The sequence below is a fragment of the Taudactylus pleione genome, unplaced genomic scaffold (assembly GCF_031769625.1).
Source record: "Taudactylus pleione unplaced genomic scaffold, aTauple2 ptg000638l, whole genome shotgun sequence".
Taxonomy (NCBI): domain Eukaryota; kingdom Metazoa; phylum Chordata; class Amphibia; order Anura; family Myobatrachidae; genus Taudactylus; species Taudactylus pleione.
Window position 1 is genome coordinate 3,510,461 of NW_028285040.1, and position 17,887 is coordinate 3,528,347.

Here is a 17,887-nt window from a genome sequence, read left to right on the forward strand (position 1 = left end):
TTTAGAGCAGGGGTATTCAACATGGTGGCCCTTCAGCTGCTGTGGAACTACACATCCCAGCATGCCCTGCCACAGTGCACAGTTTTAGCAAAACTGTGGCAGGACATACTGGGATGTGCAGTTCCACAGCTGCTGGAGGGCCACATGTTGAAAACTGCGAGTCTACCCATACACTGTGTGTATAGTATCTGCAAATGCTGCACTGAATATCTATAGCAACCATTACAGATAGTAGTTGGCTGCTATTTCATTTAATATTTGGCTTTATAAATCCTGTCCGAAGGGGAAATCCTTGGGCCACCCATGGCCCCCCTGATGTAGCAAACGATCTGCAAAGTCACAACCTTGCCTCTGCCCATAACCAAGATGGCCGCTGACCTCATTACTAAGCCTTGCATCACACGGCTCTTTGCCCATCTCTAAGATGGACACCGACAATGCAAGCCCTTGCGTCACCCGCCTATATGCCATCAAACAAGATGGCAGCCGGTGCTGTGACGTATGGAACATCACACTCCTTACAGCTAATCAGCAGGAAGGACGCAGAGGTAGTGTGTGATCTGCGCCTACGTCACGTGTCCCCGCCCCCTCGCCGGCAGTAGGGTGTGCGTAGCAGTGTGGGGGAGGAGGGGAGAGTACTGGCAGCCGGGGACATGGAACAGCAGCAGCATCATCCAGCCAACATCCACCGCGGGGACTGATCTCTCCTCTGCCGTCCACACAACATGGCTTCCCTACTGGTGAGAGGCTGCCTGACGCGCCCCACCTGGGCGGCGCGGACCCCGCTCGCAACACACGGAGGTAACAGCTCCCATTATCCGCTCCTTCTACTGTATAGATCTGTACACCTGGGCAGTGATGTGCATGTACAGGCCTGCAGCTGGCCCGGCATCACACAGGCACTGGCCTAGGGGGGCGCGTACGTCACACACACTGACCTGGGACTGCCCATACATCACATATATACCCATACAGTGACCTGGGACTGTCCATACATCCCATAAATACCCATACAGTGACCTGGGACTGTCCATACATCCCATAAATACCCATACAGTGACCTGGGACTGTCCATACATCACATACAGTGACCTGGGACTGTCCATACATCACATGTATACCCATACATCACATACAGTGACCTGGGACTGCCCATACATCACATATATACCCATACAGTGACCTGGGACTGCCCATACATCACATATATACCCATACAGTGACCTGGGACTGTCCATACATCCCATAAATACCCATACAGTGACCTGGGACTGTCCATACATCCCATAAATACCCATACAGTGACCTGGGACTGTCCATACATCACATACAGTGACCTGGGACTGTCCATACATCACATGTATACCCATACATCACATACAGTGACCTGGGACTGTCCATACAACACATATATACCCATACAGTGACCTGGGACTGTCCATACATCACACACACTGACCTGGGACTGTCCATACATCACATATATACCCATACATCACACACAGTGACCTGGGACTGTCCATACCTCACATATATACCCATACATCACACATATACCCATATGTCACATATATACCCATACATCACACACAGTGACCTGGGACTGTCCATACATCACACACAGTGACCCGGGACTGTCCATACATCATGTATATCCCATACAACACATATATATCCATACATCACACAGTGACCTGGGACTGACCATACAACACGTATATATCCATACTTCACACACAGGGGTCTATTTATCAAGCAGTGAAAAGTGTGGAGAATTGAACCAGTGGAGAAGTTGCCCATAGCAACCAATCGGCTTTCAAATATCATCATGTACAGTTATAAAATAATAGGTAGGAGCTGATTGATTGCTATGGGCAACTTCTCCACTGGTTCAATTCTCCACACTTTTCACTGCTTGATAAATAGACCCCACAGTGACCTGGGACTGTACATACGTCACATATATATCCCATACAGTGACCTAGGACTTGCCCATACAACACATATTTATCCATATGACACATATATATCCCATACATCACATATATAGCCATACAGCACATACATGAACAGTCCATACATCTAGAGCAGCACAGATGGTGTAATGGTTAGCATTACTGCCTCACAGCACTGAGGTTGTGGATTTCATTCCCACTCCGGCCCTAACTGTGTGGAGTTTGTATATTCTCCCTGTGCTTGCGTGGGTTTCCTCCGGGTGCTCTGGATTCCTCCCACACTCCAAAAATATACTGGTAGGTTAATTGGTTCCCAACAAATGTGTGTGTGCATGTGGTAGGGAATATAGAGTGTAAGCTCCTCTGGGGCAGGGACTGATGTGATGGGCCAAATAGTCTCTGTAAAGCACAGAGGAATATGTGTGCGCTATATAAATAAATAACTGGTAATAAATAATCATGCACCACCGCGGGTGGTGACCCGGAACTGTCCATTCACTTGTGGGCACATTCATGTATCGCACACATTGAGCAAAGTCTATCCACATATCGCATACATACAGTGACCTGAGGCTGTCCGTACATCCATGATACCGTCCACACCCCCCCTCTCTCACACACACACAGTACTGGGGCTATCCGTACATGATACCTTCCCCTCTCACACACACGCACACGCACACACACAGTACCGGGGCTATCCGTACATGAAACCTTCCTCTCTCTCACACAGTACTGGGGCTATCCGTACATGATACCTTCCTCTCTCACACACACAGTACTGGGGCTATCCGTACATGATACCTTCCTCTCTCACACACACAGTACTGGGGCTATCCGTACATGATACCTTCCTCTCTCACACACACAGTACTGGGGCTATCCGTACATGATACCTTCCTCTCTCACACACACAGTACTGGGGCTATCCGTACATGATACCTTCCTCTCTCACACACACAGTACTGGGGCTATCCGTACATGATACCTTCCTCTCTCACACACAGTACTGGGGCTATCCGTACATGATACCTTCCTCTCTCACACACACACACAGTACTGGGGCTATCCGTACATGATACCTTCCTCTCTCACACACACAGTACTGGGGCTATCCGTACATGATACCTTCCTCTCTCACACACAGTACTGGGGCTATCCGTACATGATACCTTCCTCTCTCACACACACACAGTACTGGGGCTATCCGTACATGATACCTTCCTCTCTCACACACACACAGTACTGGGGCTATCCGTACATGATACCTTCCTCTCTCACAGAACTATGTGTACATCACACTAGATCTAGAACACTCTGGACATCACATATACATCAATATTGCACACACTGACCCAGGATTCCAGGATTATCCATTCGCGCGCACATCCGCACAGCGCCCGCTAGGACAGTGGGTATTGTAGCACAGCATTTCGACGGAGCTTCACTGGTGAATGGTGTAATGAGTCGTTTCTACCCCCCTTCCCTGTCCTGGAATAATCAGCACATCACATACTACACCTCACACCCACAGACCTGGTAACATCCAGAGACGACTACTACACACCTGAGACTATCAACTCATCACATCCAAGCATAATAGCCCGGGATGGAACTATAGTACATCACACGCAGCTATTCATATAGGAACGTCCAGACACACACAGCACTAACAATATGACAACTGCGTTATTTGTTTAACCGTATTTACTTTCTACGTTATTTCGTTGGACGGTATATGCTTACTGATTTCCATAATAATATACTACAATGATTATATATTCCAGAGAATCCCACTTACTCTGGTTATGTATTCCAGCCACTGCTGCTGGGCATTATGCCACCTAGTATTCCTTAGTCCCTTTCAGTCTATAGTTTTCTCACTTCTTTCACTTGAAATTAGCACATTCCTTGCTACGGCTTAGTACATAACGCTACATTTAGCTGCGCCATCGTTCAGTTATCATGTTGCAGCTCTGTTTACCATGTTGCCTAAATCCTGTAGCAGAGTCACTGTCCTTTGTTACCAACCCCATATAGTGTGAGCTTGGCACTCACTCCTAAACTGATAATGGTAGGAAAATAAAAAGAAAACATTGGAATTTTCTTAGTTCTATTCCAAATTATGGGCCGTATTTAAATCTCCGCGAAAATCAGTTGCGCTCATCATGGGTAGGGTATGTACCCCGTCATCACCCATAATCTTGCGCTCCTCTATGGGTTTCAGTATTAGGGGTGCCGACAGTCCTTCAGCACTTCAACACTGTCGTCAATAGTCTAATTGTATACATCAGACAACTATACAAGGAATAAGAGGATAGTCTATTTAACTGTTTTTTTACTTAATCTAATATGTGTAATATCCAAGATCTCCTGGTGTTTCTCAGCAGTATGACTGATTTACCCAATGGACAAGGAGGGAGCTATTTGCCAAACATATCTTTCTAGAATATAAATCTCTTCTCTATCGTAGTTAGTTAATCTTATACGTGGAAAACATGGTAGAATTCCGGAGTCTTCTCAAATTTAAGTGGTGGGAAAGGGGGCCTGAGGGAATCGGCCTGATCGCCTTACGTGTTCCTTGGGCTTGTGGCTATGTACTAGTTTTTGCTAATACATTTTTAAATACAGTTTAACTCATCCAGCTTTGACACATGGAGAAGAGCCTACATTGTATTACCGGCCATCGACCAAGATTCTTCTAATCTTCTATTATGCACCTTGTTCTGGATTAAACTACCTATTATAGAACTAAAATACAAGTTGACTTCTATAAGGAGCTACTAATAATAATCGCAAATACATACATACATACATACATGTGTTTCATTTGCTTATCTTGCATATAGCTATATTGGAGGATTTGTGTATGAATTAGTCCTTGCACATTCTGCCTGTCTGCGTTATTGCTGAATGGTTTAATCACATGGGGACACATACAGTAATTTGGGGACACATATAGTAATCATAATTTTTTTTTGGGGGGGGGGGTGAGGTGAAGTGAAGGTTGGCTTAGCTAGGGGATGTTTTTGCCCAGAGTTGTACTGGTTTAAGAAACTGTATTGCTCAGTACTGGTAATGTCACGCAGGGCTGCAAGGAGATGGCAGGTGAAGGAGTGTAGCATTTACTTGGATCCCTTCACTTGTTTGCTAATGAGGGGAGTTTATAAGGGATATATTTACTAAAGTGAGAGTATTTAGAAGTGGTGATGTTGCCCATAGCGACCAATCAGATTCTACTTAACATTTATCTAGCAGCGTCTATTAGATAATAGCTAGAATCTGGTTGCTATGGGCAACATCTCCACTTCTAAAAACTCTCACTTCAATAGATTTCCCCCTAGGAGAGAGTCTGGTTGAACACTGGTGAGTTGCTAGTAGTCCTTTTAACCAGTAACTCACATTTTTTTTTTTTTTTTGTTATATAGAAGTATTGTAATCCCGTCTGTTTGCAGAACTGTATTTAAAAACAGCCTAATAACCATAAACGGTGACATTGGCAGACATCACTATCTAGTGGCAGCAAATCAGATCCAAACTTTAAAGCGGACAGCCTACTCTTTTGTGTTTGAATTCCCTTATGACCCAATGTGATGATGTCATGGCGGAGCTACCTGGACAGGTAATACATTATAATTACATAACACTACCTCTGGGTAGGGTGATGCCCTGGTAGGACACTACACACGCAATCTCTCTGTGTCTGGGTTATATCACAGCCAGAACAGAGCTGGCACGGACAGGGTTCCATGTGACCTTCAGTAAATGACTCACCGCACGGTGTGAACATATTGTTTCGTACTTGGAATAAAACAGTCTGATTACTTTAAAAAAAATAAAATGTTAACACTGAATCTTTATTTACTAGTAGTGTATATAAAGCGTACTTGCTATTCTTAGTGGCTGCACGGTGATGAAACCTATCAGTCTACAAAAAAATGTCAGCCTCCTCTCTGTGCAGACGAAAGCCACACTTTAAAGTATTAATATATATTATCTTATGCATAGGTCCACGATCCAGATTTAATAATGCTTGATCTAGCTTAGATAATTTCCAGAATATTGAGCTCTCCTCCTTTTTAGTTAAGTAGAGCACAGGTTCTCAAACTCAGTCCTCAGGACCCCAAACAGTGCATGTTTTCCATTAATGACTACACCTGTGCACCTGCTGGGTGACCTGCAAAATGTGAACTGTGTGGGGTCCTGAGGACCAAGTTTGAGAACCACTGAAGTAGAGCAAATGCTAAAATATATGTATGAATCTTAAAAGTAAAATTAACACCAAATGATTTATTTCTAAACATCTTTAATCAAAAATAAAGACCGATTTGTTTTTGCTACATGTTACAGTTCTTGTGCAGATATCAATAGCATCAGGGAAGATCATTTCTATTAATTTCAGCTAGCAATCCCTGAAGAATAACTGTATGTGCTGTCCAGATATATATATATATATATATATATATATATATATTTTAAACTTGAAGGGGAATGAAAACAGCAGTGATCTTTAAATCCTAAACTCTGAGCTGCTGGGCATTTTGCACGGGAATGGTTTGCTGAGGTTTTTAATTATCTGCTTGTTTTTGGCTGTTTTATGTGAAACGGCAGCATGATGAATAACCAGGATTACTACAGTGCATGTGATGTCAGAGGCCGGTTCGTGCACGTGTTCAGTTTTGCAAGACGCAGAGAAGCCTTGGTAGAAGCCTTAGCACTTGTTCCCGTTCTACCTAGCCTGCTTGTGGAATTTCCCTTCCAGTGGAAACTGGTTATTGGTCGGTTCTGTGCTGATAAAACGAGCATTATCTCTTTAGTGAAGCTTTGTACACTTTAACAGGGCGCTACAGGGAGGTGACCGCCCATTTATTAACTGAAAACAAGCCACTTTTACAGGCGCCGCACTACATATACGGAGGAGCTCAGGACAGCGTCAGTCCTGGGACATAAGTTACTGTGGGATGCTATAATAAACAGTTTAGCAATTGTTTTCTTTTGGTTCCTGTCTTCAGAATCCGATGAATGAGAAATCGTCAGTTTTTTTTTTTTTTTTCAGTGCCATGTGCTACCAATGTAACGCTGTCACATGGGACATGATGATGTGAGCAGAGAGGCTTTGGCACACCCTTCTGAGTTCTCTTATCATTATAACATACTGTGTAGCCATCTCTGTCTGACAGCCAGACAATAGTCCAAATGTTATAGCCTGCCAGTTACAGGTACCGCCACGATTTTGGTCATTTAAGCAGCAATAATCTACAATTACCATTGTTTCCGCTAAATGGCTGAAGTCACGCCAAGGCATGCAACTCGCAGACTATTGCACTTGGGCCAGTGTGTTATCTGCTCTGTGCTCAGTCATCACCTCCTCCACCCATCTGCCATCACATAACCTCCTGAGAGCCTTTGTCAGCCTTTGTTTGCATTACTATAGCACTGGAAATGAGATAATGATCTCCAGGGGTATAGCTGAGGACTATAGCTATCAGATGCATGTTAAAGGATACCTCAATTGCCATTTGAAGGAAAAGAAAAGATGGGATTGTTGCTCTATGCATGCAGCAGCCATGTTTCCACTAATGGCATCATCATGGTTAGTCTACAGTAAGTCTTTGTGGTGTCCTTTCTGTCAGGGGCTCTTTTCATGTGCACAGACCACATATGGGGCCTCATTCAGAGGCGGTCGGAGGATGCAAGCGGTTGCTCAGAAACTGGTCGGCCACTTGCATCCTGACCGGCCGCCTCTGTTGCAGTCATTAGGCTGTGGGTTAACACCCACAGCTCTAACGACTGCTCCGGTGATGGTCGCGATGGTCAGAGACCATCGCGACCATCGGGGCTTACGACGAGACCCTAGGGTAGGGTCTCCCTTGTCGTAAGCCCCGGAGAGCTTCTGGCTCAATCAACATCGACAGCTCGCCCCCTTTGGATCGAGACCTGCTACGACCGGCGGTGTCTGTCGTAGCGGGTCTCACGCATGCGCACAACGGCGCTGGCGCTGTGGGGTGCCATCGACCCGGTCCCAGCGCATCGGCGCTAACGACCGGGTCTGAATGACCCCTATAATGTGTAAAGGGAGGTGGGGGGAGGGGGCGGAGATGGAAGGAAAGGGAATCCATTTAGGTGGGGGAGAAAATAAAGGCATTTAAGGTTAGAGATGGATTGAAATGTGTTCCTAAAGCCGCGTACACACTAGACGATCAATTGAACGATATCGTTATCGTTCATCGCGTTCAATATCGTCCAGTGTGTTTGCAAGATATCTGTAATGATGCGCGCTCCCTCGGATCTTTAATAATGTCTTTCATCGCCCGTACTTGCAGGATAACCTGACAATATCGTTAGGTTCGGGGATGAGGGAGGGTGCCGTCACTGAGCAATATCTTTACCAATATCGTTCAGTGTGTATGCTCAATGTCGTTAAGAACATTTAGTCCGGCCGTGCAGGGGAAACGCGTAACTATATTCTCCATGAGCTATATCATTGTGTGTATGAGCCTTTAGGCATGAGATTATTATTATTAGTAGCGTTTATATGGCGCCACAAGTGTTCTGCAGCGCCTTACAAAGTACATAAACAGATTGACTTACAGTACAATACAATACAGGACATGGATAATATGCATTGCTACGTTCGCGACCATAATACCCAGATAAGCAACAATGCAAAGCAACCAAGTGTTAGGTGCCCTGGTAGAGAGTAAGACGTAGATGAAGGTAGAGTAAGGAGAAGCACAAGAGGGTAGAGGGCCCTGCTCATAGGAGCTTACATTCTAAGATGACACTAACTGGACAAAGCCTGATTGTGGAACGTAGCCCCGGGGTGCCCGGGTTTTATGAAGCAGGCCAGAAGTATTCTGATCATCAATTCCATTTTGTAAATTGTCCAAATGCGTTGGGCATCCATGGAAACGACTGGGTGGTGCGGGTCTTTCCAGTAATTAACACTTAATATGTATCTTTTGATGCTTGAATAAGTGCTGGCAGTAGGACAATTTTTTAAGTTACTGGAATAATCTCCTTAATCCTAAAGGGTATATTTACTAAAGTGAGAGTTATAAGAATTGGAGCTGTTGCCCATAGCAACCGATCACATTCTAGCTATTATCTTCTAGAAGGTGCTACTTAAATGTTGAGTAGAATCTGGTTGCTATGGGCAACATCTCTACTTCTAATAACTCTTTAGTAAATATTCTCTTAGATATCAAGTTTGTGATCTCTTTAAGGTTGTGTTTTGGGACGTTTCTAGCAAATACGCAGCAAATAACCTTTTTAATTTTCTTTTCAGCACATAACTGACATATTGTTACACATGCTGCATAAATTTGCTTCCATGTGGAGAATTCAATTGCGTTTGGGCACCTGTAGCTCCCGTCTAAAGTGGCAGGAGCTATTCAATTGTTTGTGCCAGCGGTACCCATCACGGAATCCAGCTCCTTGCCTCCTGAGGTGCAAGCAGAAATCCGACCAAATTAGGGCTATTGGGGGGGGGGGGGGGGGGGGTCTCGTAACTTTAGACGGGGCCGCGACGAAACAATTGATCTTGCCTTATGTAGTGCTATTGAAATAGTAACTTATAGATGTTCTCTTTAATCCAGACATTTATTAAGGATGTGATTCCTCCTGTAACTACTATCCAGGCAGCCATGGCAGCTTTTGGAGAAACTGTAGCCTATGGGCTTCAGCGGCTAAATTCACCTGAATCTGGCACTGGCTATTGGAGCTGAGCTTTTCGAGCTTGATAATTTAGCCCAGACCACAGTCCACACAGCGATAGTCTAGCCAACACAGACATGATCTGATATCTCCTGCATTAGGCTTTTCTTAAAATGACCTGATAAATAAAGTGTGTGGGTCCCGTATGATTTTCTGCAGGGACTATACTAATAAATAAACCCCTATTATTCTATACACTGCTACATTGGAAGCCCTACATCAGCCCCCCCCCCCCCCCCCCCCCCCACAATCCCATCAATATAGTCAGACACCATTATTTTCATGCATATTCTGAAAGGGCTTCTCCAAAGCAATATGAGAAATCTGCTTCTAACCTCTCACAAAGTTACTATATTGTTGATGCTGCTATTTATAATTACATGACAGTGGAAAAATAGAAGATCACTCGGGACTTTGTTGCGGCCTGAGCCAAGGCTTCTGCAGCCAAATATACAAGGCATTAGTTATTGGCCTGGGTGCATGTCCGTGCACTGATCCCGGTGGGGATAGTATGATGATCAGTTCTCCATTAGTGTCTGCATCTGTGATATCGGAGGCTGGGGGGAAAATGTATCAACACTTTTAAAGAGTGGAGAAGTTGTCCATAGCAACCAATCATCTGCACATTCTCCACTCTTTAGAATATTTGATACATTCCCCCCTCCTCCTCCCTCCTGGTCTCACAGCCCTCTTCTCTTCACCTTCCCAGCTGTATTGTGTACTGAGAATTGTGGTGCTAATTGTTACTTGTGCTCTGTTTTTTTGTTTCGGTTACTGTATTGTAATGTGTACCCTGTACTGTTCCACTGTTACCATATGTACGGCACTGCGGACCACTTGTGGCGCCCTATAAATAAAATGTAGTAATCAAAAGTTTTAACAGATCATTCCCTTCTTGATTCTCTATACAGGTCTTTTTAAGGAACGTGTCTGTCTTGGCTGCTCTTCTCTACGGTTGGTGAATCACAGGTATTAATATTTAGTGATCAGTTGCTCATAAAAAAAATGTTTTAATTTGTGTGAACATGTGACACTCTGGGGGGAATTCAATTTGCTTTATTGCACCCTAACTCCTGTCTAGAGATGGGAGATTGGTCTGCGACATTGAATTGTTTTTGGGCGCCCATGCCTGTCCTGCACAAATAGGCAGGTTTTAGCTGCATAAAACTACTATGTCCGTCTGAAGTCCTGTTTTGGGCGCCCATACTGCCGACTTATCACACATTTCTGTTTGCCTGCTCGGGAGGGGGCTGCGAGAAGAAATGTGTGCCCCCGGGGGTGAAAAGAATTTAATTCTCCATTTGTATATAACGTTCCTCCGTATGATTAATTGGTATGCGCTCGGCATCCCGGGGGTCTGGGTGCCCACGCTTACCCTGGAATGCTGAGGGGTAAGTAGTGGGGGGGGGGGATGGTTAGGGTTATGCACTAGGGGGGAGGTTACATTCAGGCACCAGGGAGGGAGGGTTAGGGAGGGGGGGATAAATCATGTTTACCATATACCCCCTAAATCACCTAAATACACTCCCAAGAGGGCAATTCAATCTCCGCACTGCCTCCAGAGTGGTCATGAAGGCATTCCACAGCCATGTATATTCCCATAGTGATGCGCAGGAAAGTGAGGTTAGACTGATTACCGTAATGGCACTATGCCGCTGTGACGTACGGCTGTGCACCAGAGTGGTATTGTCCTCCAAAGTGCTTAAAAAGTGATCTGATTTTGTTTTCAATGTTCTATTTTTTTTCCCCATCACCAGTGCAGTAACCTGTATTTTGGAGATAAGGATGTAGTTAGATTTGTACAGGGTAACGCAGGTGGAGAATACTGGAATAAAACATGATGGAGGATTCCCTGTACCTATTCAAGTGGCCCCTGCTGTGTCTTTTATTTTACAGTAACAGGGTTTTGAAATGCGTAAGCAATGTCTGACACACCGCTATTTAACTGGAAACAAGCTGCAAGTAGTATGCTTGGTTGCCTTCCGTAAGAAAATGATTACATGGACAAAAAACTGCGGCACTCCAAGTCTGATATACGTAGAAAAGTCTTGTATTAAATCATCCAACAATGAATAGCCAACGTTTCAAAGCCCTCAGGCTTTTTTCTCAAGGCATACATCAAAAAAGTATGTATATATATATATATATATATATATATATATATATATATAGTTATATATATATATATATATATATATATATATATATATATATAGTTATTATATACAGTCAGGTCCATAAATATTGGGACATTGACAGAATTTTCAGATTTTGGCCTCTATTCACCACCACAATGGTTTTGAAATGAAACAAACAAGATGTGCTTTAACTGCAGACTTTCAGATTTAATTTGAGGGTAATTGCATCCAAATTGGGTGAACGGTGTATGAATTACAATGGTTTCAATATGTGCCTCCCACTTTTTAAGGGGCCAAAAGTAATGGGACTATTAACTCAAAAGCAATTTCATGGACAGGTGTGGGCTATTCCCTCGTTATTTCATTATCAATTAAGCAGGTAAAAGGTCTGGAGTTGATTCTAGGTGTGGCATTTGCATTTGGAATCAATATGAGATCCAAAGAGCTGTCACTATCAGTGAAGCAAGCCATCATTAGGCTGAAAAATCAAAACAAACCCATCAGAGAGATTGCAAAAAACATTAGGTGTGGCCAAATCAACTGTTTGGAACATTCTTACAAAGAAAGAACACACCGGAGAGCTCAGCAACACCAAAAGACCCGGAAGACCACGGAAAACAACTGTGGTGGATGACAGAAAAATTATTTCCCTGGTGAAGAAAAACCCCTTCACCACAGTTGGCCAAATCAAGAACACTCTCCAGGAGGTAGATGTATATGTGTCAAAGTCAACAATCAAGAGAAGACTTCACAAGAGTGAATATAGAGGGTTCACCACAAGATGTAAACCATTGGTGAGCCACAAAAACAGGAAGATCAGATTAGAGTTTGCCAAACAACATCTACGAAAGCCATTACAGTTCTGGAACAACATCCTATGGACAGATGAGACAAAGATCAACTTGTACCAGAGTGATGGGAAGAGAAGAGTATGGAGAAGGAAAGGAACTGCTCATGATCCAAAACATACCACCTCATCATTGAAGCATTGTGCTGGTAGTGTCATGGCGTGGGCATGTATGGCTGCCAATGGAACTGGTTCCCTTGTATTTATTGATGATGTGACTGCTGACAAAAGCAGCAGAATGAATTCTGAAGTGTTTCGGGCAATATTATATGCTCATATTCAGTCAAATGCTTCAGAACTCATTGGACGGCGCTTCACAGTGCAGATGGACAATGACCCGAAGTATACTGCAAAAGCAACCAAAGAGTTTTTTAAGGCTAAAATGTGGAATGTTATGCAATGGCCAAGTCAATCCCGACCTGAATCCGATTGAGCATGCATTTCACTTGATGAAGGGAAAATACCCCAAGAACAAGCAGGAACTGAAGACATTTGCAGTAGAGGCCTGGCAGAGCATCACCAGGGATGAAACCCAGCGTCTGGTGATGTCTATGCGTTCCAGACTTCAGGCTGTAATTGCCTGCAAAGGATTTGCAACAAAGTATTAAAAAGTGAAAGTTAGATTTAGGATTGTTTAGTTTGTCCCATTACTTTTGGCCCCTTAAAAAGTGGGAGGCACATATAGAAACCGTTGTAATTCCTACACCGTTCACCTGATTTGGATGTAATTACCCTCAAATTAAATCTGAAAGTCTGCAGTTAAATCACATCTTGCTTGTTTTATTTCAAAGCCATTGTGGTGGTGAATAGAGGACAAAATATGAAAATTCTGTCAATGTCCCAATATTTATGGACCTGACTGTGTGTGTGTGTGTATATGTATATATATATATATATATATATATATATATATATATATATATGTGTGTGTGTATAAGCTATGCCACATATTGTTCTTTTGTTCATTCTTTTTATTTTCCTAAATTATTTCTTGTTTGTTTTCTAAATAGAAGTTCGCATTTTCGGAGTTGCACTGCTGCCCATCCTGTTTACATTTCACTAAGAGACGGGAGTAACAGGTTTTCATGGACTAACAGACCTGAAAGAGCCTATTTTAAAGTCCACAATTCATCGCCAACATGGAGGAGCTTGGCCGGCTGTGGCGACCTGGGAGCCCAGTACCTGTCAGTCAGGGGATTGCACTCTACCAGCCCCCGTTACGATGACTCTGTGGTAGAAAAGTCACTGAAATCTTTGAAGGACAAAAATAAGAAGCTTGAAGAGGGCGGCCCTGTTTATAGCCCTAATACAGAAGTGGAGACTGTAAAGAAGTCTATAAGGCAGCGGGTCATGGACGAGTTAAAGCACTACTACCATGGCTTCCGTCTTCTCTGGACTGATACCGTAATAGGAGCCAGGATGTTGTGGCGAATTCTCAATGGGGCCGCCTTATCACGAAGGGAAAGGAGACAGGTAAGGGAAAACCGTATACACAGTAGCTAAAGCATTGGACAGTTCCCCTGTATTTGTAAATCGGATTGGAATGGAACAAAAATCTATGGACTGATGCAAAGACCATTTAGAAAGTCCCAAGTGATGAACTTTATATTGTAGCAGTGAACTTGGTTAAGGGCACAACGCCGTAAGACTCCACGGTGGTGTCTTATCAAGGCATTAGCGGAAAGACTACTAGAACCGCTCTATTAAGGGTTCACAGCAGGATTTCCCCTTTTCAGGATTTCCCCTTTACAGTAGAACTGATCATATTAAGGTAGAAGGAGCCAGATCCGTGTTTTAGGAGCCAGCAGTTTAGTAACGGTCTCTAAGCATTTCATAAATGTTTAGGCTTCTGACATGTTGCCCATACTGGCCAGTGTCCCCTAATTGTTCTCCCCGTCTCCTTTCTCCTTGTCATTGCACCTGTCTCATCCAGACTTTCATTGATATTAGAAGAAAGGCTGTCTAATAGCCACTGTGGTCCTAGCATTGGCTTATTACATAGTTACTAATTTCCGTCACCTGGTTGCAGCTTTTCAATAACCTTATTATAGGATTTGTTTTGAGCGGTCTTTGATCTTCACGATGAAGCTCTTGTTTTTTTAGTGTATCCTGGCATGTCCATTGAGGAGAATCCATTATAATATAATAATAAAACAAAACTCTTTAGTGGGGAATTGAGTTCTACGTGATGTGCTGCTGGGATTCCCCACGATGCCCCACTGCTCAAATATCAGCAAGTTACGTTGGTGCAGACAGCACAAGTTTTCCCGTGCCCCTTTCCCGAAAAAGTGATTTGGTTATCAGAGTAGTTTTTGCTGTGAGAATTCCTGAATAAGTGACTTTTTTTGCTATTCAATAAGAAATCTACATTACATTAACATGGAAAAATATGGACATTGAATATTTTCTAAAAAGCAGATACATTGGTGTGAAGACATGTACAGTATGCTAAGCTGTTGTATTGATGAGGAATGGGTTTTTGAACGTGTAGATGGAAGTTTTTTTTTCCCAGTGTTTTAAAACCAATTATTCTTTAAAACTTTTTCTTGAAATGCAATTGTGCGACCTGGTTACAATGCCTGCAACTTAACATTTCTAACTGCATTGCACGGTATCGGGAACACGCGCCCTTCATTACGGTATCCCGAGAAGTGCGCGTAATGTAACCCGTGATCACACAGTGCAGAGCTCGGCAATGATTGAATCTGCCCTGGTGCTTACGAATCTTTATATGAAAGGATAGTTTGTGCGATTTCTGAAGTCAGATGTTGCTTGTATACTGTGGGTACCTGCAGTTACGTAGCATTGGGTTATCAGCAACCCAGCTGACATGTCCCCAAACAGACGGAAGTGGAACTCTTGCCTGTGCTGCTCAAATATTTTTAGCAATTAGCAGGACTGACTGCTAGACACTGATGTGGGACATAATGTACATGTTACTGTAGGACAGGCATGTCACAGACTGGTAATGTGGTCATTCACCCTGTCTTCATCTTTATATCACTTATGCTATATTTTGCAGTGTTTGTAGATAGATCTTCTAGCAGTGTTCCTTGTGCCTTTTTTTTTTTTTTTTTTTTCTATAATTTTTTTTTATCTAAAATTATTGTTGGTATTGTAGTGGATTTAACAAAATGCCCTCCATGTAACGTACAGCTCAATGCTGTCCAAGTGAAGCCCCCGCAGACTGTATCCGACCTGCCCCACCATCACCATTGGCACAGTGCTAGCATTCAGTCTCCTATCCTGAAATCAATGTTACTGGTTGATAAATACAGATGTGTCCACATCTATCCTCTGTGCGCTATAAGTCACACTACACATCGTGGGAACTCCGTGAGACTTGGTAGCGATTGAGTGTGTTTTGGTGCGTCTTTTTACCTCTAAATGCGTATTAACCGCACAGTGATGCAAATGGTTAGCACAAGCAGCTTCTGCTGATTAAAATGATATGCAGCATGCCTATGTTCTGTGTGTGACTGTGGGTGTGTCTGCATGTGAAACGCTAAGTTAGTGTCAGCGACTAACACTGTAACGTAGCATTTCGCATGCAGATACACCCGCAGACCCTCGGCACTACCGAGCCACGTCATGGCGCGACTAGAAGGGCTGCTTAGCGCGATCAAGGAAGCTAGATGTATGAGAACACATCTGTAGAAGCTGAACGTTAGAAATTGAAAATGCTCTGCTGTCATTTTTTGCTATGCAATCGGGAGGCAGGTGGACCTAATCCCGACGGCCGGCTTCCCGACTGCTTAATCCTGGCGAGGGTCTAGACGCCTGTCATCTTACCGACGCCGGGAGACTGGCGCCCGGCATCCCGATCGAAGTAATGCCGGGGTCCGCTGTGGACAGCTGCGGGGTGGGGGTGGAGGGCTAGGTTTAGGGCTCCCGGGGGGGATTTAGGGTTGTGCACCCCACCGGGAGGTTAGGGTTAGGCTAGGGGAAGGGGGTTTTAGGGTTAGGCACCCCCGGGGGGACTTAGGGATAGGCACCCCCCGGGGGATTTAGGTTTAGGCGATGGGGAAGGGGTTAGGCACTTAGAGGGGGGGATTAGGGTTGGGCACTGGGGGGGGGATGGTTAGGGTTAGGCACCCCTAAGGGAGGGTTATGGGGTAGAATTAGGTTAGTAAGTACTTACCTGGGACGATGGGGATTTTCAGCCTGTTCAGGCAGCCACTGTCGGGATTTGAACCGCCGGCCAGGGGTCCAGGTGGTAAATCATACCGATTCCCATTTTTTTTTAAATGGTGGATTTCCAATGGACAGAATTGATCTGATCCCTGACAGTCTAGAGAACACATATACTGTCACAGGAGACGGTCAGGAGCAGGGACTGTTATGTCTGTGTGCATGGGTACAGGGCGTATAGTATATATTTGGGGCTGTTTTGAACAGATAAATTCTAATCCCTGGGTAAAAGATTATGTATGGTGGGCATAGAACTCTTGGCACAGGACAGCACATAATTAGCATAATAGTTAGGGGGCATTATTTACTCTTGTATGTATGTTAAAATATTGTTCATTGCACCAGTTCTATCAATTTGGTCATTCTAAGAGCCCTGATGTCCCCATTGTGCTGAGACAAAAATGTCTAGCACCGATATAGTAATACTCTCTATCTTCCAGCTGTGCTTTGTGTGCAAAGTGAATGCTGTCCTATTAGTTGGGGGGAATTTAACTGTATGAGATGTTCTGTTACGGAACGGCACATTGCGCTTGCCAGCATCAGGATTCGCAGATTAACTACCCGCAGTCGGGCATGAGGCACATCGCCTAAAACTGCATCCCCCCCATCTCCAGTGTGACCAAAGCTGTATGACAAACCCCAAGAATTAGAATTGTTGCTTCATCTACAATCCTAGCCGCACATTTATCCCTGGGAACTCTGCTGCTTGCGGTGGTGTAACGTAAAGGACACGAGGTTGCGAGCCCCACCACATGACGGCTGGAGCAGGCGCCGCCATCCCTTGGAAAGATTTGGAGTTCACATTCAAAGACTGAAATCAGCCAGCTAGTTACTGGCCCTGTATTAGTCTTTGCACGTATGGTTACCAGTGTAGCTGTATGCACAATTCAGAGGTAAGCGTACGCAAACATCCCGCAGTGTCAGGTGGAGCTTTGCATCCAGGACAGTGCTGGGGTACATCCGTGCAGTTAGTGATGATGGCTGTATAGGCGCAGTGCTGTCGGCTAGCTGTGACCGACTCCGAATACAGACGTAAGTAC

General features: G+C 44.2%; 1 protein-coding gene across 1 annotated transcript in view; it reads left to right on the top strand.

Moving 5' to 3' along the window:
- The first annotated feature begins 562 nt into the window (after nucleotides 1–562).
- The window catches only part of LETM1 (leucine zipper and EF-hand containing transmembrane protein 1), a 48,849-nt gene continuing 31,524 nt past the window's right edge, over nucleotides 563–17,887 (top strand). The window contains exons 1-3 of the mRNA XM_088454970.1: nucleotides 563–801; nucleotides 10,583–10,640; nucleotides 13,667–14,129. Coding sequence (XP_088311096.1) covers nucleotides 726–801; nucleotides 10,583–10,640; nucleotides 13,667–14,129 — 597 coding nt within the window. The 5' untranslated portion in view covers nucleotides 563–725. The remainder of the gene's footprint in view (nucleotides 802–10,582; nucleotides 10,641–13,666; nucleotides 14,130–17,887) is intronic.